General features: G+C 36.4%; 1 protein-coding gene across 1 annotated transcript in view; it reads left to right on the forward strand.

Annotated features, from left to right (window-relative positions):
• Nucleotides 1-3,262: 3,262 nt before the first annotated feature.
• The window catches only part of LOC149249732 (putative polygalacturonase At1g80170), a 119,491-nt gene continuing 99,463 nt past the window's right edge, over nucleotides 3,263-23,290 (forward strand). The window contains exon 1 of the mRNA XM_089458774.1: nucleotides 3,263-3,469. Coding sequence (XP_089314900.1) covers nucleotides 3,263-3,469 — 207 coding nt within the window. The remainder of the gene's footprint in view (nucleotides 3,470-23,290) is intronic.

Raw genomic sequence — 23,290 nt, forward strand, 5'->3', positions numbered from 1 at the left:
GAGGTATTTTGATTTGATAATCCTAATCCAGAGACCTTCACCATTTACAACCCTACCAAGATTCTTCAGAAGAAGAGATAAATTGAAAAATTCCATGTTTTCGATGCTGCAACCACTGAGCGCAACGGTCTAGACATCAAATCCATCTTGAAAAGATGAAATTTCCTTCGAAGTCCATGAGATGCAACCCAAAGGAATCGAGAAAAAATTCTATTGATCTTGTGAATGATTCCCTTAGGGATTTTATATATGTGCATCCAATATACCAATGTTCTCTGTAAAACAGATTGTATGAGGATGAGCCTTCCACCCAAAGAGAGCCATTTGTGAGACCAAGAGAAGAGGTGCCTTTCTAGCTTGTCAATCAACGAGGACCAACTATTGTTCCTGTATCTCATCGATTTTAGGGTGAAGCCCAAGTATGTGAAACCCCCTTCCAAGGGGATGGAATGGACTCCAAATATCGCTGCAATTTCCAGCAATATTTCCCCTTCGTGGTCTAGCGATAGCAAGGCAGACTTATCTTTATTCATGAACAATCTTGATACCTAGCCAAATTTATTGAGGATGTCATGTAACACCATCCATTCGTTGATGTTTGATTTTCCTATGGCCAAGAAGTCGTCTGCAAACATTAAATGAGAAATTGTAATGTTTGTGGAGATGCAACATCCAAAGAATCTACCATCTGTCCTAGCTGCAAGAATGCTTCTGATCAGCCCATTAAAGACCAAAAGGAAGAGAAGAGGAGATAGGGCACAACCTTACCAAAGTCCTCTCGATCCGGAAAAACTTTCTGTGAGACTGCCATTTATCAGAATTGAAAAATTGATCGAAGTGATAAAGGCCTTAATCCAATCTAACATGATTTTTCCCAATCCAATTTTTGCTAGAATCATCCATAAGAATTCCCAATAAACACAATCAAAAGCTTTGGAGATGTCAATCTTCATCAAGCAAGCATCAATGTCTAGTGTTTTGATGGAATGGATGCACTCTTGTGCAATTCCTATTGCATCGTGGGTCTATCACTTCTCAAGGAAGCTAAGTTGTTCTGGAGAAATGAAAATAGATAGAAAAGGTTTAATCCGGATGGCTATTGTCTTGGAAATGATATTATATATTGTGTTGCAGAGAGAAATCGGTCAAAAAATTTGAAAACGATTCCAGCACTCCATATTTTGGAATTAGGGCAATAAAAGTTTCATTCACCACCCGAGATAGCCTGCCAAGTCTTCTAGACTCCTCCACTAAGTCAGTGATTTCATCGATCATTATCTCATGGAAGTGTATGAATAGTTCTGTGGTCTATGGTCCATCTGTCTGGACCAGGGCTCTAGGCCCTTTCCATCCCTTTAAGAGTATGCAAGATTTCTTCTTTGTCTACAGGGCATTCCAGAAGTGAGAAGGTCTCTGTATCTATCAAATGTAGAAAAAAAGAAACAAATTCCATAAAGTTCAGAGAGGGAGAAGTATCTTTGGCTTGCAAGGAGGATTAGAAATATATGAAAGCTTCTCTTTGGATTTCATTTTGCCTATATAGCGTTTCCGCCGAGCCATTTTTGATTTGCCAGATTGTGTTTTTCTATCGATTCCTAGAAGTCTCCCGGTGAAAAAACTTGGTATTTTTGTCCCCTTCACTGACCCACACCTATTGGCTCTTCTATTTCCATTCTTCTACTTGATGCAAGAGGATTTGTGTTTTTTCTCTATCCAAGTTTGCTAATTTCAGTTTGGAAGTCTCAGAGAAGTAATGAGAGGATTGGGGATCTTCCATATGTTTGATGCCTAAATAAAATTAGTATGATTCCTTTTATGTTTATTTTAAAGGTTTTCCTTTTATGTTTTGTTTAGATATTGAGAGTCAAAGACTCTACTTTGTTTTAGATAATTGAGGCTTGAGAATGAGATGACTCTAAAAATAAATGTTTTTGAGAGTAACAAATTTTGAACCTTTGTTTTAGATAATTGAGGCTTGAGAATAAGATGACTCTAAAAATAAAGGTTTTTGAGAATAACAAATTTTGAGCCATTAGTAATTATCATGAGTATGAGAATATCTTTCGAAATGATATTTTCTTCTAAACATATGATGGCTGAGAAAACTATCAAATTAATGAATAATTCTAATATCTAAACAAAATAAAAATCAATTAAATTCAATTTCCATTATAAATTAGATAGGTAGAAATATGTTATAATGATGAAATAAATTAAAAGTATAATGATTAAATATTTAAATCTTAAAAATGTGATTTATAAATTGGAATTAATTAGTAGTTTAACTTTAGATGACCATTTAAAGGACAATTTTTCAAATCCATTTAATTTTAAATATGTCTTATTCTTATTTTCTCATGCATAGTTAAAGTAGCAAATATTTTTTTGGGAGAAGTAATAGGATGATAAACTATAATGTTTAAGGAAATTTTTTAATAAGTTTTATTATTAATTATAATAATAATTTAATTTTATGGTATCTGAAATAATATTTTTTTAATTAATATAAATCTATACTTAAAATAATAAATAATAAAAATAAAAATATTAATTATTAGTGAAGAGATAAAGAAAAAGAGTTTAAGATTAAATAAAATTTAATATTATAAAAATATGATGAAATATTTAAATTTTTGAAAGAAAAAGCGTAAGTTGAATATTTAAATTTTTTATTAATATAAAATGATAAAAATTAAAATATTATAATTATAAATAATAAACTACTAAATCAACCAAAAATAAATCTAATTAACCATATAGTAAATCGAAAATTTTAAATAAATAACTATATAAAATAAAATAAATAAAAAAATTATAAATATGAAGAACCACAAAACATATAATCTAGATAAATGTTAAATTATCTAAGAATATTTAATGAATGAATATGAAATCAAAGAATATTTAAAAAGAAATTGAAATACTAAAGTGGAAATAGCTAAATTTGATATAAAATTAGATATCTTGATGGCGTTTTTAAAGGAAATGAATTTTATTTTATTTTTTATAAAAACTGAAGGGAGGAATACAGAAAAGTTGAACGATGAGTATAAGAGTTTTCCCTGAAATTCTTAGTTTATTTTTTATTCGAGTACAGTGGAGCCAATATTTTGTTTAGAGCAAAGATTCTTATTTCTCAATTAAAAATTAATTCACATAAAATTTGGCGTAAAATACTTAGTTTATTTTCTATTCCAGTTATTTAATTTTGTGATTTATGTTCTTTATTAACGTCTGCATTGTCACTGACTAAGATAAGAATATGGTGTACAGACTCTTGGAAAACTTCAGCATCTGGACACGATTATGCATCGTCAGCATATTTCTCTATACGGTGCTTTCCACACAAGAGGGATTTCGCTTCAACAATGAGGGTAGTCGAATAGAGGGTAATTTTACTGCTACTGCACCAGTTTTTAATGTGGATAGCTATGGAGCCAAAGGAAACGGCGTCTCTGACGATAGTCAGGTAAAACATAAATCTAACCATTGTCCTGATTCTATAGTGTAGTTAATAAAGGAAATTCTTCCTTTAGGTATGTAATTTGTTTCCATTTTGAATTACAAAATTTTCAAGATAATGTTGTAAAGGTGGTAGAATTTGAACGTTTAACGATATAAAATTTTTGTACAATTTTTTATAATTAATTTTCTCGTACAATCATTAATATAGATAACTTGTTTATAAGTAAATGTCTTGTATTTTTCTTAATTTTTAATATTCAAAATCAATCTATCATTATCATTGTTCCATGGAGAAAGATGTCCATGTTCCAAAGCTTCTAGAAATCTGTTTCTAAATCCTTTCCCTAAATTATTGTTCATATATCTTAAAGCATCATTATCAATTTCTGCTTAATATTAACTATACTAATTTTATACTTTAATAATAAAATTTTAGAAAAGTATATATTGGTATACATTTAAAAAAAACATAAATTACTTTACAAATATAAATTAAATGAATGATTGAAGATTTTCTATTTATTAGCTCCATTGATATTGCAAGTTGGATCTTGTTCTGGGATGTTAATGGAGTCAATCATCTATGTTATTTTTTCCAAGATCAGTCATTGTGCAATAAATCATGAATGCTATTTTTTTCAAGGTTAGTCATTTGTGCCATATTATTCTCTTCATTATTCCCTTGTATCGAAACCTACTCATTTGATTTCATTCAAAATGATCTGAACCAATCATCTATGTTATTTTTTCCAAGATCAGCCATTTGTGCAGTCAATCATGAATGTTATTTTTTCCAAGGTTAGTCATTTGTGCTATACTATTCTCATTTTTTTCCAAGGTCAATCATTTGTGCTACATTATTCACTTCCTCATTATTCCCTTGTATCAAAACCTACTCATTTGATTCCATTCAAAATGATTTGAACTTAAATAGGAACGCAACAAATTATATATATAACCATAAATACGAAGATGCAATAGAAATAACACTTCATTTCATTAATATCAAAATACTAAAATATGCATTTTTTGTTTTTTTGGTTTTTCACATTTAATTATCGAAGAATACTGAAGTGCTCTGCTAGGGTTTCAAATAGAAACCTTAATTCCACAACAATTGAACCGTGATGGAAATACTATCCTGCTGAGTCCAGACCAGATACAAACTATGGCGCTGAGAGAAGGCATGACTAAATCATAGGGGAGGCATAGATCCCCTCCTATTGAAACATTGCAGCTGGAGAGTCGAGTAGCCAAGGTGCAACAAACGATAGCCTAGGAGGAAATGGGAAAGGACCTCTAGTTTTGGGTGCTCAATGGCAGGCCCGCATGTGAGGGCAATGCCTGCCAAGAGCAAAAAATAAACCCAGATTTGTGATCCCAAACAAGTTGGAGACTTACAGGAAATATATGAAAGATCATGCCCTTATATGAAAATTTATCGAAGACTGGCCATTGGAGAAAGATCTGGTGAGGTGGATACAAAACAAATGGTAGCCAAAGGGCCACATTGAATTAAAACTAGGAGCCTGAGGTTTCTTTACAGTCATTTTCACTAACCTCGAAGACAAGGAATGGGTTTTTGATATATTTCTACAACAATGGTGGCCTCTTCATTCGACATTGGGAGGAGTGCTACAACCTTGATTGGGAGAAATTTCTTGCAGCTCCTGTATGGGTCCGACTATTTGGTTTTCCTGTTGATTTTTGGGATTCAGAGATTTTGGAAGGCATCAAAAACTCGATTGGCAGCTTCATCAAGGTAGCAGATACCACTCGATGGGGAAGGTATACTTCATTTGCCTGAATCTGTGTATATATGAATATCACAGAACCCCTACCTGAATCCATTGAGCTTGAATACCATGATGAGGTATGGCTACAACCCCTTGATTACGAGCATATCTCTTTCCATTGTCGTCGTTGCCACGAATATGGGCACCTATTTCGCAATTTCCCACTGAATCAAAATGAGAGCGAAGAACATGCCCCCTCTAACAACCAATCCAAGCAACGGGAAGATTCAGAGGGCTTCCAGGAGGTCCAAAGAAGAAAGAGGAACCAAAAGAACCAGCCCAATCATTCCCAGTCAACACCAGGAAAAATCATGCAGAACAGTAACAGATACGAGATCTTGCAGGAAGAGGAAGAGGAAGGGATTAAGATTGCAACCCCCAATCCCGATCCCCAACCAACCCTTCAGAAAGGAGGCTTTCATTCCAAAAGAAAGGCAGAAGCAGCCCCGACCCAAGACATGGATCTGGTTAAGGAATCCCCTACCCAAGAGCCAGATCAGACCAATATGGAAATCGATGGGCATAAGGAGGATATAAGCACTAAGGAACATATCATGCGATGATTATTGAATGAGTGGAAGCACCTGGATGAAAGGTTCATCCCGGAAGATCAAAAGAAACTCTACAAATAAACCTTCTAGTAGTATAAAGCCAAGCAAGGCCCGCATGCCTCTGAACAACTAGATCAATTAGGTTCCCAATCAACCCAAGGGCTAGAGCAAGGCCTAATGGGCAAAGGAGGAAAGAAGAGGGGATGAAATAATCTGAATGAGTCACTACAAATGTTAGGTGAAATGTTGGTAAACTGAGGAAGGGTGATACTGGCGTTAGTGATATTCAACCAACTCAATAAATATTCTAAATGATTATTACATCCTAGAATATACGAGGCCTCAACAGTAGAGGCAAGAAGATGTTTTTGAAGGATAGACCAAGTATTATGCTGATTCAAGAAACAAAGATTTCAGAGGCCAAAATTCGGGAGTTTATGAAGAGATTTAAACCCCAGTACGAGGTAATTTCCTAGGATTCCCAAGGAATTGTGAGTGGATTGGCTATCTTATGGAATCCAACAAAGGTATGGTCTGAATACTGGCTAAGCCTTCAAAAAATACTATCTGGAAAAGTTCGCCACATTAGATCTCGGGACTGGGTTCTGCTGTCAGGGGTCTATGGGCCACACCTTCCAAGAGAAAGAGGGGTTTTTCTTCAAAACCTAGCCAACCTGAGAAGTGTCTACCCTAAGGAACATTGGATAGTAGCAGGGGATTTCAACATGATCACCTCCTTAGACAAGAAAAAAGGTGGGATCTGTAGAGCAGATTTGGATATGGAAAAATTTTGGGACCAAATAACTGACTTACATCTCGTAGATGTGCCAACCACTAATGGGATTTTTACCTGGAACAAACAGAGGGGGTGTATTCATCAGATTTCCTCCCACCTAGATTGATTTCTAGTCTCAGAAGCGGTGATCAAAAAATACATCTACATAGAAGCCTCGATTCTCCCATGCTCAGGATCAAATCATTAGCCAATTCGACTGGAGATTGACCTTAAAACAAGGCCTAATAACCGACCCTTCCAGGTTGAGTCCTTCTGGTTGAGAGACCCCAAACTCATGGAAAAAATTGAAGGTGGTGGAGGGGCAGTGAAGTGCAGGGGCGAAATAGGATGCATACATTCCAACTGAAGTTGAGAGAGATCAAACAAAAAATCAGACAATGGAACAAAGAGGAGTTTGGCCACATCATGAAAGACCAGATCCAACTCAACAACAAAATGTAGGAAATCTAGCAAAGAATCATTAACTACGGAAGATCGATGAAATGGCAGAAGTAGAAGGTCAGATTATCAACCAGTTGGAAGAAATAAGGAAGCAAGAAGAAATCCTTTGGAAACAAAAGTCTCAGGTTACGTGGTTGTGGGAAGGGGAAAGGAATACTCGATTCTTCCACAAGGAAATGATTCAACACTGACAACATAACAAGATTTTCTCCTTGAAAGATGCAGTAGGGAACATGAAGGTGCAGCACGAGGATCTAGAGGATCTGGTGGTGGATCACTTCCAATCCCTCCTCTCGGAACCCTTGCAAGACATATATGAAGCAATCCAGAGAATTACCCAACAAATTCCACATCTTATTTTGAGGGAATAGAACCTGGCCCTTATGAGAGTGGTGTCTATGGAGGAAGTTGAGGAAGTGGTAAAAGGAATAGCCAAGAATAAGGCTCCAGGCCCAGATGGATTCATGGTGGAGTTCTTCCAAGCGGCTTGGCATTTTATAGGCCGAGACATCTGGGAAGTGGTGGAGGAATCATAACGCAATCAAAAGGTATGCCATGGTCTTAATGTCACTTTCCTAGTTCTAAGCCCTAAAATAGAAAAATCGGATGACCTATAAGGATTCTATCCTATCGCTCTCTACAATGTCATATAAAAAATTATTGCCATTGTTATAGTCAAACATCTTAAACATTTATTACCTGGTCTTATCTCCCCTGAGAAAACAAGGTTTATTGATGGTCGATAGATCCTCAATGGATTTCTTACCACTCAAGAAATTGTCCACTCTATGAAGATTCACAAAACCCCTGGCATGATGATAAAATTGGACCTATCTAAAGCCTATGATTGGCTCAGCTGGAATATCTCTCTAGCATTCTTAAAGCCTATGGTTTTGATTAGCGTTGGATTAATTGGATCTCAACAATGGTTTCTTCTCATGTGTTCTCTATTTTGCTTAACGACTCCCCCACTAGAACTTTCAATGCCTCACGCGGATTACACCAAGGAAACCATATCTTCCATTTTTTGTTGATTCTAGTGGGTGAGAGCCTAACATGATACTTTAAAGAGGAAGCAAGGGCCTCCCACATCTGGGGACTGCGACTTTGGGGCAATGATCTACCCATCACCCATAAATAGTTTGTCGATGATAACATGCTCTTTTGCCATGTCTCTCTGTGAGAAGCCTGGCATATACAAGCCATCCTTCAATCCTTTATGGAGTCTTCAGGCACCCTAGGAAACAATGACAAATCCTGTATTTTTTTCTTCAATACTTTAGTTAATCTCCAATCCTACTTGGGTCAGGTTTTGGGTTTCGAAATCAAACCTCTCCCCACCAAATATTTGGGCATGGCCTTATCTATCAATTCCTTGAAGACGTCCTGCTAGAAATCATTGCTTCAAAAAATTAAAGCCAAGCTTAAAAACTGGACCTTTAGAGCTCTTAATCTCACTAGTAGGACTATTCTCTTGAAATTTGTTCTCTAGTCCATCTCGATTTACTAGCTCTCAGGCCTCACTGCCCCCAAATCCTCTTGTGTCGAGATGGTTGATATCTTTAAAAAATTCTTATCGGGTGGAGCATATCAACTGAGGAAATCGGCCTTGGTGTCCTGGACCAACCTCACAATGTCCAAGAAGGAAGGGGGGTTTGGCCTCCAAGACTCATTCATTCTAAACCAGGTCATGGGAGCTAAATTATGGTGGTGATGTATGAGAGGTGGAGCAGACCTATGGAAGCATATATGGAAATGGAATTATGATATTCCTACCCCAGCTAAAGATATCCTCTGATATCAGGATCCTCCAAAATGATCAACAATATGAAACCTAGCTTCCCAGAATAGGGATCTTATCAACAACCATTTCTTCTGGGAAATTAGGAATGGAAAATATGCCCTGTTCTGGCATGACTCCTGGAAACATCGAAGTAAACTATTAGGGAGACATGACTTTCATGAAATATTCCTCTACACCACTGGAAGGAACTTCCTCAATGTGGACTCCATAAACAGAAGGATTGAGGAAATAGAAGGAGCATAGGGATTGGGCTCAAGCTCTAGACTCGAACCAATGGTAGTAGATTCAAAGGGAGTTATCATCCAGGAGGATTTTGCTTGAGGAAGGAGATGACATTCTACAATTGGGGTACACACCAAAGAGCACTATTACCATCAAGGAGGCATATACCCTCAAGGCCAAATGGGGACAAGGACAACTAAGCTTAATTTGGAAAAGGATTTGGAAGGGGGGATGGTGGTCAGAAATTGCTAGTTTCCTTTGGCTAGTGGGAAGAGGTTGGATTCTAACATTGGACCAAATATAAAAGAAAGGAATTGAGGGGCAATCCTATTGTATCTTATGTAGAAATAATGAATAATATTTGGAACATCTCCTTAAGTCATTCCCCTTTGCAAACCGGAAATGGAGCCAAGTGGAAGAACTCCTTGGTAGAATGGACAGAGCTCAACATAGCACTAAAGAAACCATTTTACTTTAGCACACAGACCTATTCTTGAGCCTTGTGTTGAATAGGGCATGGGTTTTCACCATTAGTTTCACACTCTAGGCCATCTGGAAGGAAAGTAATAACATGATTTTCAAGGACAAATCTCAAACCCAGGGTATTGTATGGGAAGGAATTATCTGAAACAGTAGGGATACCATCTTGGCAGAGAAATGGAATCTAGAGGACTGGCAAGTCACTCCCCAAGAAGCCAGAATTATTAGTCGACTGAATCTTTCTTCATCAATGATAGCTCTGGGTTCATGGAAACCTCATCCTAGCCAGGTGCTTCCCCTAAAAAATTTCTTAGTGCCTCCTAAGGGATTCATTAATTTAAGTTTTGACAAAGCTTCGAAGGGAAACCCAGGATTAGCTGGCTTTGGAGGTCTCTTTTGGGACTCACAAGCTAAATCCCAATTCATTTATGCAGAACACTATGGGTATGCAAGTAATAATGAAGAAAAAATTTGTAGCAGTTAGACACGACCTCCTAATGGCGTCCAAACTAGGTTACAAAAACTTGTGGTGGAAGGGGGACTCACAACTTGTGATAAATTTTTTTAAGAAACTGAGCCAAGGAGCTACCTGGGATACACTTAGCCACAACTAGAGAAAAACGATGTTTGTTCAGGAGGTGGGGAATATGCTTCGCCACATTGACTACATAGTCACTACTCATGGACTGAGATAAGGGAGCAAAGCAGTTTATTTTTTAGCAAATTGGGGTAGTGCACATCCAAATGACCATGTGGAGTTGAATTGGCCCCCTCACACTCAGGACCAAAGGTTCAACCAGTTTTTAGATATTCTTCAACGAGACTGGGATGAGAATCATCAACAATCCCACTCTACCAACCAATATCCTCGATCGGGGTACGACTTAGATTACATATCGCCCATGGGCTCACTATGGTGATGGCATTGGGAAGTACATCCACCCCACCTCACATGCTCGAAGCGGGTGGTGAGGAGGGCAAGTGCATGTAGGATTTTAAGACATATATCGAAGGTGGGAGAGGCCTTCAACATAGTTTGTGGTTAACTGTCTTGGCAAGCAATTTTCATCACGCCCGAAGTATGCTCTGTGGGAAGTTCAAGGAGGAAGGGTGCACTACTGAAAAGCTCTTGGTGCAGAGGCGAGCTCATCTCCTCTTCTCTCAGTCTGTTAGGTATGTTTTATGTCTCTTTCCTTCCTACTACATTTATTGGCTTACCAGTCTTTGGAAAATGTGGGTGTCTGGCCTTTCCTTATTGAGTTATCAAGGTATAGGTCGCCTTTGGTGCTTGCATGTGACCGTATGAATTTGTAATGAGGTTTGGTTGTGGGAATGTACCTATGTGTCAATGTTGTATGAAATTTTCTTGCCGAATATGGGTCTATATCATTTCCTGGTCTTATAGTCTCGACTTGGGGTAATGGTTTTTGGATTACAATTAGGGTTCTCATTTGTTATGCATCTGGGTTTAGTATTTACACCTGTTCTTGGGTTGGGAAGGGTCCTCTTGGTCAGCTACCGAATAAATTGGCTGTCTGGCGACAACATAACATCACCATAGGTGCTTGGAATGAGAAGAGTCATGTTGGGTCCTCGGTCAAAGGTATTTCATGAATGAGTCTGTGGGTAGGTCTGTGGAAGCTCTTCCTCCTCTTTAATCTCTATCGAATTACTAGTTTGTATGGAAGGTGTGTTTTTTTTTTCATTTAGTTTGTATCCTGGGGTTGAACCTAAATTTCTATGGTCATAGGCAGAGTCAGGGTGCGCTCTCTCATATAATTCTTGTGTTATTATGGTATTCTGTTGCTTCTCTGATAGGGGTTCTGGATAGTAAGACCACCTAGAAGTGGTTTTCCTCCAGGAATGATCCCTCTTTTAAGATTACAGTTACACAACCCTTTGTTTATCAAGTTCATTGGTTTTGTAAGAGAATGACTCTCTCATCGACAGCGTCTAGTCACGGCTCTACCTCTTGGGGCCAAGGAAAAAGAAATAGAGGGGCTACTCAGTCGCACCAACTTAGCACCTCAGGGGGGGAAGAGGACGGAAGCCCATCAATAGTATTATCAATGACGTGACCTCTGCATATCATGAGGGTACTACAGAGGAAATCAACAATCTCATTGAAGAATGGGAAGGAGAATTAAATAAACAAGATGACAACATGGAAATTGATGTCAAAGAAGCACAAGAAATGGTGTTGGATCCTAGGCACACCTACGGAAGAGTGACTCAGTACAAACAAACTTTTTTTTTATACTGGTCAATGAAGAGCCTTCTAGGCAAGGCACTGGAGTAGGTTGCAATACACATGGCAGTGATAGTCCAAAGCTTCCCAAACTACCATAAGGAGATTCAAAAACTCTACTTCCAATTTCAGAAGAAGGATGGTCGCCTCAAGAGATTTGAAGACCATATCCTGCGCCTATTTACTCCAACAGAACTCCCTCACTCGAATGTGAAGGATCCAACTCTGATCGAGTCGGTTTCAGCGAAAGGCATTGACTAGTTTTCTTGTTGATATCTCTCTGTTTTTTTTAATAGTAGTATGCATATAGCTTTTAGATTTAAATATGTTGTAATTATCATTGAAGTCATTGTAGCTTTTAGATACAGTCTAAGCTTGCAGGCATATCTAGCTTGGTGTGACACACTCCTTATTTTTTGCTACTGGTTGACCTATAATGACGTTAGGTGGTCGATTAACTTGGTTTTCCTATGGGAAAGTTATGACCACTTAACTAACTGTTATGTTGCTATAATTTTATTTTAAATTAATGAAAAGGAATGTACTACCAAGCTTAAAAGAAAAAATACTGAAATATGCTTACAAACATAATGGAAATAAACTAGCTCGAGCGATGGTATCTTATCTCTGAGAAGAGATGTGGTGGCTACATGCCTTTGAACTGTGTTAAAATGAGGCTCGAAGGCCTATCTATTATTAAACAACAAGATAAAACCCTAAACAACCAAAACCCTAACCCCATGAGATGTAACACCAAGAATTTGTGGGCCCCGTTGGGGTTAGTTGGGTAGAAAACTTCCCAGGGTTGTAACTTCGTCATATTATCTCCATTTGGCATGTATGGTACATTGTTGGAAAGGTCTCTCCAAGTACTACAGGATTTGTGACATGCCTTTTCCTATGGCTATGGGCCTACAACGGACCTCAAAAAAACATTGTTTAGGGAGTCAAAACTGCTCCGAAACTTCAGGACTCGAAAAACTACTAAAAATAGTAAATGATGAAGTAAACAAGGAAACAAATGAAACTGATTGGAGGTCTAGGTGGAATAGGTTGTTGGCCACCAATATCAACCTAGTTCATTACTCCCCTCTTAGTAATAAATGGTTTGCATTGCGTGCAGAGCCTCCATGAGGTGAGGAAATTTCTTTTGAACTTGGTCCCTAGTGAACCACTTGCCCTGGTGAAGGAGTTGGTCTTCTTTGAAAACTCGATATAGCTGGATCCTATGTTGTCGAGTTTCCTTGATCTGTGTGTCCATGAGTTGATCATTTGTGGCATTTTCCATGCAATCTGGGTTGAGCTTTGTTCGTGTGAGTTGTTCTGCAATGTCATATGTATCCAACAATGGTGGAAAGTATGGCAGAAGGTAGTCTACATTGAATACTGGGTACATACCAAGGAATGGTGGGATGTTGAGCTCAAAGACATTGTCACTGAAAACCTTTGTGATGGTGTATGACCCATATTGGAATGAGCGAAGCTTGTGATGGAGTTCAACTAGGAACTTCTTCTAAAAATATAGCGAAAATTTATCGCCTACCTGGAAGTTGTGTAGCGCTTAATGCTAATCATGAATTACTTGTTCTTAGCATTGGCTCTCTCCAATATATCATGGACCCCCTGGTAAATGTGTTGAATGTGCTTAATGAAGTTGTGAGCCCTGTCGACTTTAGACTAGAAGGGAGCCAATCTCCCTGAGTGGATACAAATGGTATGACCACATGAATGGGACATAATGGCTAAAATCCCAACTCTACCTGAAAGGGGTTATGGACCATTAAGATGTGGAGAGCTCTATTGTAGCTATGCTGGACATAGGGAGAACTTTCAACCCATGTGCGTGGATGCTTTGAGTTGTACTTTCATAGAATGTGTACGATTGTCATGTTGACAACCTCTGTTTGGCCATCATTTTGGGGATGGAAAGTCATGGACTTAGTAAGTTTTGTATCCAACATTGACTAGAGACTTGACCAAAAAGCACTCAGGAATCTGCTGTCCCGATATGAGACAATGGACTGTGGGATCCCAAAGTGTACCCACACTCACTCAAAGAAGAGCTTAGAAATGGCCTCTGTGGTGATACTCTTCTTGTAGGCCACCATGATGACCATCTTAGAGAATCTCTCAATGACCAGAAAAATGCAGTTTTTGTCATGCTTAGTACAAGGAAGGCTTGAAATTTAATCCATGGAGATAGATTCCCAAGGTTGACTAGGAGTAGGTAGAGGAGTATATAGGCATTTCTTCTTGATGGTTGGTTTAGCAATGTCACAAGCGATGTAGGATCTAATGTACTTCCCAACATCTTGATGAAGTTTCAGCCAATAAAAATACTTCTGCAATACCACCACTATTTTCACTACTCTAAAATGTACATTGACTTGAATGTAGTGTGCCTCCCAAATCATCTTGGCACACTCACTAGAAGGAACATAGATGTCTCTCAGGTGGCATAACAATTCATTTTGAAGGTGAAAATTTAGAACTTGCCTCCCTTCCAGGAGTGTCTAGTATGTGCTGCCGAATTTTGGATTGCTCTGGTAAACATGCGACCACCCCAAAGTCTCGCACCCCTAAGAGTCGAGCACAATGATAAACACCATGATTGGTGGTCAACTGAGGTAGTATGTAACATTATTGGTGCTTCCATTCTTATACTTAATGTTCAAATGGAACTGTTGCAGGTAGGTGGACCATTTCTGATGGCGACTGTTCTACAACTTTCCTTGTGTCTGTATGAACTATAGGGGTTGGTGGTTTGTGTGGATGACCCTTTCCTTCCCCAGAATGTAATGCTTCCACTAACAGAAGGCCTTCATAATGGAATACATTTCTTTGTCTTAAGTGGGATACTTTTAGACTATGTCTGAAATTGTCTCACTATGGTAAGCCATTAGATGCCCCGATTGAGTGAGAATTGGACCAATGGCATAGTCGGAGCTGTTTGCCTCAATATAAAATGGTTGTTGCATGTCTGGTAATGTGAGCACTGGTGTAGAGAAGAGGTGATTCTTCAACTTGGTAAATGCCTTCTATTAGGTTTCAAAGCAAAAAAAATATTCTTTCGCTCCGCCCTTGGTGACTTGACTTAAAGGCCAAGTTATATGAGAGAACCCCAACACGAACCTGTGGTAGAAATTGGAAAGACCCAGAAAGTTGCGAAGCTATGTTAGAGTTGTTCGGGTTGGAAAATCTCGAATGAATTGTATCTTGTCTGGGTCCACATGCACACCCTTCTCATCAATGATGTACCCTAGATATTGAACCTGGATCATGCAAAAAGTGCATTTCTCCAAATTGGCACACAACTTGTGTTGTCGTAGGGTTTGAAGGACCTGCCAAATATGGTGGAGGTGCTCTTCCCAACTTTGGCTGAAGATAAATATGTCATCTAAATATGCCACCATGAATGCATTGGTGAAGTGTCACAATATTTCATCCATCAATCTCACTACAAGAAAAAAGGACATTGGTGAGGGGTGAAAAATGTCACCATAAGCTCATTGGTGATAGTCAAAAGAACCATCATCACCAAAAACTGAATGTCACTAAAGGTGGCGTCACCAAAAGTATAGGTGTTATAGTGAAATTAAAAATCCATCACCAATAATGATTTATGATGACGGATAGCGACCATCTCCATTTCATATGAGCAATAGTGACGGACCATAGCCTCTGTCACAAAAAAATGAACGTCACCAAAGGTGGTGTCCCCAAAAGTAGGTGTTGTAGTGACATTCAAAATCTATCACCAATAATGATTTATAATTACAGATAACGACCATCACCATTTCATATGAAAAATGGTGACGGACCATAGCCTCCGTCACCAAAAATTGAACATTACCAAAGGTGGCGTCGCCAAAAGTATAGGTGTTATGGTGACATTCAAGGTCCGTCACGAATATTGATTATAATGACGGATAGTGACAGTCACCATCTCATATGAACAACAAGGAATTATTGTGATGGATCTTTCATGGTCGTCATTGTTGCCACATATATATGATGATGTTAGTTGACCATCACCAAAATCCGCATTGCTAGAAGTATAGGTGTTGTGGTGACATTCAAGGTCCGTCACGAATAATGACTATAATGACGGACAATGACCATCACCATTTCATATCAGCAACAATGATTTATGGTTACGGACCTTTGAGGGTCGTCACTATTGATGCATATATATGGTGGCGCTCATTGACCATCACCATTTGATATTTTGGTGAAGGTCAAAAAATGTCACCCAAGCTCATTGGTGAGGGTCAAAAGAGCCTCTGTCACCAAAAATTAATAGTCGTCATTCCATATGGGTGTTAGGGCATGATGGAATTGAACCACCAACCTCTTGCTTATAAAGCAGGTGCTCTTCCATTGAGCTAGCACCCCTTAAAGAATTAGACTTTTAAAAAGTATACCTTGAAACTTCATAAATTGTAAATACTACAACTTTCAATAAATTAAAGTCTCGGCAATATTTTACTAAACAAGAAAAGAAACATCGAAGTTGCAGGTCCCTACCTAATGGTTATGGAAGTTATGAAAAGTGGGTGGAGAGAAAAATAATTATGTATAAGAAAATCAATATGTTCAGTTGAATACTCAATTAGAAGTGAAACTCTGAAGACATTTGTAATCTATAAATGACCTATAACTAGCAAATGCACCAAATATTGCAAAGGAAATGTCATAAGTGGATAGCATATGGAAGAAGAACATTGATGAAGACAGATGCAACATGTTATAGGTTGAGTGAAAGAAAAATCTCAATGTTGTTGTTGTTTTGTGTTTAGATATCTGAATGATATCTAAACTTATGTGCAAATGTAACACGGATCTCTAGAAACCATGAATGACATATGATAAATAAATAAATAAATAAATAAATATATATATATATATCTATATATATATATATATATACATATATCTCTGTCTCTCTGTCTCTCTGTCTCTCTCTCTCTCTCTCTATATATATATATATATATATACATATATATATATATATACATATATACATATATATACATATATATACATATATATACATATATACATATATATATATATATATATATATATATATATATATATATATATATATATCTATATATATATATATATATATATATATATATATATATATATATATATATATATATATTTCCCTTTACATAAACTAACATGCAATTTGGAATTTTACAAGTCCACACCCAAAACATGACAACAACCAACAAATAAAAGAAATTGACTTGGACATAAAGCAATAGCTTCACCTTCATTCTTGAGTTTCTTTTGCTTATTTGAATTTGACTTATGACATTCTTTACCTGACAAGGAATCAAAATCATCACTAGTATTAAATTCATCCAACACGGACTTTGGAGATCCCACTGACATCTGCGTTTTTGTTGCCATGCCTGAAAACCATGGATATCCATGTCAATAGTAGAATAAGATGTGTGTCTGCTGCTTAAGAACACATTCCTTATAAACCATTTTTCCGGATAGAAACCAAAGAGACAACACAATATCAGCTTACACAAAATCCCCTACCGAAATATAATCATAAGTTAGCTAAGAAGTCTAAAAGATGTTGTTAATTAATAAAATTTGTATTTGGAAATTTTGTTTCTTTAGATTTAAAAAAGATTATGTTGTACAACACTTCTATCTATTTATCTAGGTAGTTATATCATAGCATATGTCACATGGTAGGAATCTACAGTACCTAAAGTAAAAAGACAAATTTGCTCAAGAAAAGAGATTTAGAAAAGAACTTTGAAAACTATATGTTTGTCATCAAAGCTTTAATTAGTTTAACAAAAAACTAGTTGGCGTTTGAATATCAAAACCATTCAAAGGAAATGAATAGGACGATGGCCAAAGTCACTTTCATACAAATAAAGCTAGAGTCACTATTGTCGTTGCAGATAACTGAAATTTGGGCACTGGTTTAATAGTTAGAGCTTATTTGCAGGGAAGACTTGTCAATACCATCATTTTCTTTTCCACGGTTTTTTGTGTCTCTAAATCTAGATCAGATAGTTTATTATTATCAAGTTCTACCTTTCAAGTGTTGATTTCTGGCTCACCTTTTAAAACACAATCCTACCACTCCATTTGATTTTGTTTTGTCGAGAGAATTGGTAGGACCTTGCCATCCTCTGTTTTACATCAACCAATAACCATCCAGTAATGATATAAAGACTAACAGATACACAAAAAAGGCCAAAGATGAGCTTGTTGTATACCTATGTTCTAGGAATCATCTGACCTTACTGGTACAAAGAGATCACCCTAAAAAAGTAGCAGCCACATGGAATTTACAAAACTTTTTAAAATCAAGCTCCAAGTAAACCAATAAAAATATGAACATCCTTTTAATCAATAAAATCTTTGACTTAAGATAAAAGTGGCCTAGAATTGAATGCTATATCAACCATGTCAAGTAACTAACATCAGGTGAGAAATACAGGCCATGCATATTGGATTAGCGAAATAATTCATGCGATAAAGCTCAAAATCAAACACATGACTTACAGCTAAGAAACGTGAATAAATGACTTAGAACTAAGACATGAGGTTTCCCTTTCGACACTATCGTTAAATAACTCTTTTTTATGTCACAGACCATTAAAATTTTTATGGTACCAGGTGGAAGTGGTATTGTAACATTAACCTCTTATAGAGTCTATGTCCACAACTACTTCTCAAGATCCACTCCATTACCAGCATTTGGGGCTAGATAAGATACATGCAAAAACCATCAACATGAAAATGAAATCTACATCCTTGTAAAAAAATGGGAGGAAAAAAATAATCCACAAATTGAAACAAATTGTAGGATAACTCATTCCTACAACATGATTATCCTGTCATGAACAATAAAAAAAGAAATCAGGAGAAATGTAATTTTTGCCACATTTTGACAATAATTTCCTTTTGCATATTCTATGAGCAATTGATGAAAAAAGTCAGCTAAAGCTTGTCAACATCAAGATTATAGTAAAACATAAAGGAACGACTCCAACACATATAATCCTAAATATAAGTATCGATACATATAATTATTTATTGAGGACATTGTATTTTGTGAAAATATGGAAGTAAAATCTTTGAAATAACAAAATTTATCGTACCACTTACTTACGAAGTCCATTCATTTGAGTATTTATGAAGTCCATTCAGGAATTTCTTCAAAATTAAAAATTCAAACAATTAACATATAGCTTAAAAACACTCAGATTTGAAAAGGAGATAACCCAACAATGTACAGTATATATCTCACATTTAAATATCCTACTTTCCAGACATTGAAATGACACTTTTTAGCATACTATTGTGAATTCAGCCCAAAATGCTAGAAAAAAATATTGATGGTTATTTTTTTTAAAATGGAAACTAGGGCTAAATTCCACTTTGAAAATCTCCTTTGGGGAATATAATTGTGGCATTGAATTCCTCTTTTCTAGAGGATCAAAATTGATCTAAAGATCGTCAAATTTGGATAAGTAGAAGCGGAATTTTGAATTTATGTTTCTCTCATGTAAATTATTGAGGTCGGCCTCAACTATATGTTGACTTAAGAAGATCAAAAGTCACATCCCTTTAACTCCACTGAATTGTATATATAGAGGAGCATTCTCTCTCATTTGGGATACATCAATCAAAAGAGAAAGATATTAAGTGGAGATTAAGGAGGATAAATTCTAGTTATTGTTGGGACTATTTTGGTTAGGGGTTTGTCATAACAGGTCCAAATTTGGAAGCAGTGCTTTGCTATGGTTAAGGAAAATATTATATATGGGTTATGGCTTGTTTCGTATGGTACTTCTTCCTGTAGTTTGGTTGCAGCTAGAAGATATTCTCACAGCTTGAATGTAGGCCTTGAATCACTTGCCCAAGAAGCTGAAATACAACATAAAGTCGTTGACCTTATATGATAGTATTTAGGTGCTTGTTGAGGATGATATGGAAACTTAAAATAGGCTAGGACTACTACAAATAATAGATCCCTTGCAAGAATAAAAAGGCCACACTGATTACGGAATTCAAGGGCTGAAGCAGCATGCTTTAGAAGCCCTAATCTAGAACCACAAAGATAATATCAACGGTGACCTTAATGTGGTCATAAACCAACTCCTTAAGCCAGCAAAAGGGAGCATCATGTGAAATAAGGAAGGTTAAAGTATAAAGGAGGATTTTTGGATCAGTCAACTTAGAAAGCAATGGACTATTGTTTCCCTAACCAGATTGATCTTGTACAACAATATGATTTGTCCTCTATGAACAAACTGGCTAGATTACAAGATTGAATGGATCCAAGAGAAGTGATGCCTAATCTTCATGTTGGCAAGTTATATTATATCATTTTACTCTCTCTCTTTCTTTATTGAATATTTGATGATAATAATAAGAAGATTTAATCAAGGGTTTTCCCCATCTTGGGGGTTTTCCCTGGCTTGAGCCATATTCTCGTGTCTTTCTATCTTGGCTTGTCTTCTGCATCTATCATTTATGTTATTTCGTCAGTTACTGTTATATAATGTCTGATGTGATTGGTAAATGGATTAATGGGCATATGGTTGAATGAAGTATCTAACCTAAACAAAGAACATGTTAATTGAAAATTAACATGGTATCGGAGCTCAAGTGAGGACAAGCCTAAGCTTAAAGAGATTGAAATCATTTAAGGATTTCATTGATACCTCCATCTCTCTGTGGTAAATCAAGTCAGAGTTCAAATATTGGTTATTTCTCAAGGTATTATTCAAGCCCTAATCAGTAAAAATGGGCACCAATCCTAAATATATTCAACTATCACACGCAAAAGTTGGAAGACAACAAGGTATGTTCTTGTACTTTATAGTAGTCTACTCATCAAGCTTAAGACTGTATCATCATCGTAAGCTTATGGAAAGATATTTTCTATGATCCCTGGAGGTAAGGTCAATCCTCTATAGATCTCTGTTTGAAATACTATTCTCATCTCTAGAGGACTGATCAAGTGCAGGATATATCGAATAATTCAGATAACAAGTATAAGATTGCATTCATTTTATCATTACTTTTGAAGTTGAGATTCTTTCCTAAGAAGTTACAGTCCTGGACATCGATCAAGAGTACCAAATCCTAGACCAAAACATATTTCAGAAGGGTCCCGGAATGTAAAATTCCTCCATCAAATTCTAAGCATGATCACCATGATCATTGATTAGTATCAACTATTCAACACCTATTCTCTCTATCAATGCCTCTGGTTTTGGAAGGATATTTCACTTTGAAGATAGAAATTTTTTGCGATAGGGTCAAGTCACTATGATGCCTTGCTTGAAGGATCGAATCATTTGTCTTGCTGCAGGAATAAGGTCGAGGGATTGTGTAAGAGAAAAGTTAAATAAGGATCCTATTGATCCCAAGAGACATATTATGGTTATGTTGGAGGTATCCCTAAAACAAGGTTATCGATAATCTGAGCACAAGAAGTTTTGATTACTCAACACATGCCACTCGATGGTCATTTTACACAATCTCTTGGCCTCCTTGAAGGTCATTGTTGCAGTATAATTATAGTATATTCCTGTTGTTGAAAGCTGCAGTAACTATGCAGAATTGGTTATTATTATTTGGAAGGCTCATATCTTAACCCTGTGGCATATTGAACTTGCTCGTTGACTGAAGCATGATAACCTTATCATTAACATAACTATGTGGCCTCCTTGAGAGAGAATTGATTCATTATATCGTCCTACAACTCACAAGTTGATTAGCTATTAACTTTAGATATATGTGAGCATGAAAGTTTAAATAAGCCATCTTTGTCAAGATTTTGAAAGAGGTAAACTATAGCAACAAGACCAAGATGACTCTATTTTATGGAAAACAATAACACAAATGAGACTAAATGAACATAGTCCACATAAAAATGGTTTTAAACTTTTATTGTTGAATATCTTACAATTGTGATAATTATCATCAACACATGCATCTATTGTTTTTTGATAACACTACAGTTTGATAACTTAAAAGAAATATAGGTGAAACATAAACAAAGAATTTACTACATGTAGAATTGCTAAGACTCTCATCAGATTTGTAGTCATGTGTTTGTGCTTTATTGTTGTGACACTCACTATTTCCAAATGAAGGAAAACATAGAAAAAGATACAAATAATTTGTTGAAGTTGAAGGCTCTATTTTCCTTATTAACATCTTCCTTTGACAAGGATATTGGTCATGTATAGGTCTTTAGGCACTCAACACTGGATGTTAATTGGATGAATGCACAAGGTCATATTCAGCATACTTCATTATCTCCCTTAGCTACTCAGATGAAAGATTTATCTAGGTAGTTCCAGATAATCAGAACCTCTCATGTGTTCAAAGAACTTAATAGGATAACATGTACTCTCTCAAAGGAAGGACTGCAGTTGTAGGAGAACTAAGTTCTGGAGAAGGAATTCATTGGTGGTCATTTATCTTATTTAGGAGAAAATCATAATAGGTTCCACCACATGGATACCTTCCTTCAGAGCATTCATATCAAAATACAATTGTTTAACATTTTTAATTTGCAGTAAGCAGAGAAAGGTAATTTTATTAATGTCCAACAAATGACAAAAGAATGCCAATGAGACTAGAATGTAGAATCAATTATTACCAATCTATAGGGGTGTCCTGGGCTACCCTGAAGGAATAAAGAGAAACTTGTTTAGTTTTTTTAGATTGTACTTGTGCCAAAGTTTTAATTCTAAATTTGGTTGCTCTTTACATACAACTTCTACACAAGTCTCCTTGAGATCCCACTTTTATCAATAAATGATACCCACATTTAGTGTAAAAACCACTAGTGGAGTTTTAAGGCCTCCTAGTCATTTGGGAAGTTGATTATTAGGATTACTTGCGACATCCTATGTATTTTTCAAATGCTAATACACCATATATAATTCTTATGTATTTTAGAAACTCCAATACAAAATCAATATTACTAGGAATTATCAAGGCCAACAAATATATCTTCAACCATATAGTTGGCCTTGATGATCCTAGTAATATTTTTGCCTTCACTAAATGTATATGTAAGATGAATTCACTCACATCCAAATATATGCTTCTAAGAAATAACTTGCTAGTTATTAAGGATCATTTAAAAGGTAATGTCCAAATCATCCAGCTTAATTGTGTGTGCAATTGTTGTAAAATTTAAATATACCTGATTCTCTTGTGCAATGCTCTATTTACATTTTCCTAAAGGCAGATAACATCATGTACCTCATGTGGAGTGCTATGTTTAGTTTGTCCTAAAGGTAGATAACATTAACTAAAAGTGGTGAGGTATACTCATCTGGACAATTGAAAAAAGCTATTTTGTTTACTATCATGTCTTGAGGCTACACTTCTCAACATACCACAAACACTTGAAACAATGGTGGTGGAAAGGCATGAGACCATGGAAAAGGTTGTACCACACCTGTCAAT

The sequence above is a fragment of the Pinus tabuliformis genome, chromosome 7 (genome assembly GCF_031772625.1).
Source record: "Pinus tabuliformis cultivar Carrire ecotype Pingquan chromosome 7, CPIR1, whole genome shotgun sequence".
Taxonomy (NCBI): domain Eukaryota; kingdom Viridiplantae; phylum Streptophyta; class Pinopsida; order Pinales; family Pinaceae; genus Pinus; species Pinus tabuliformis.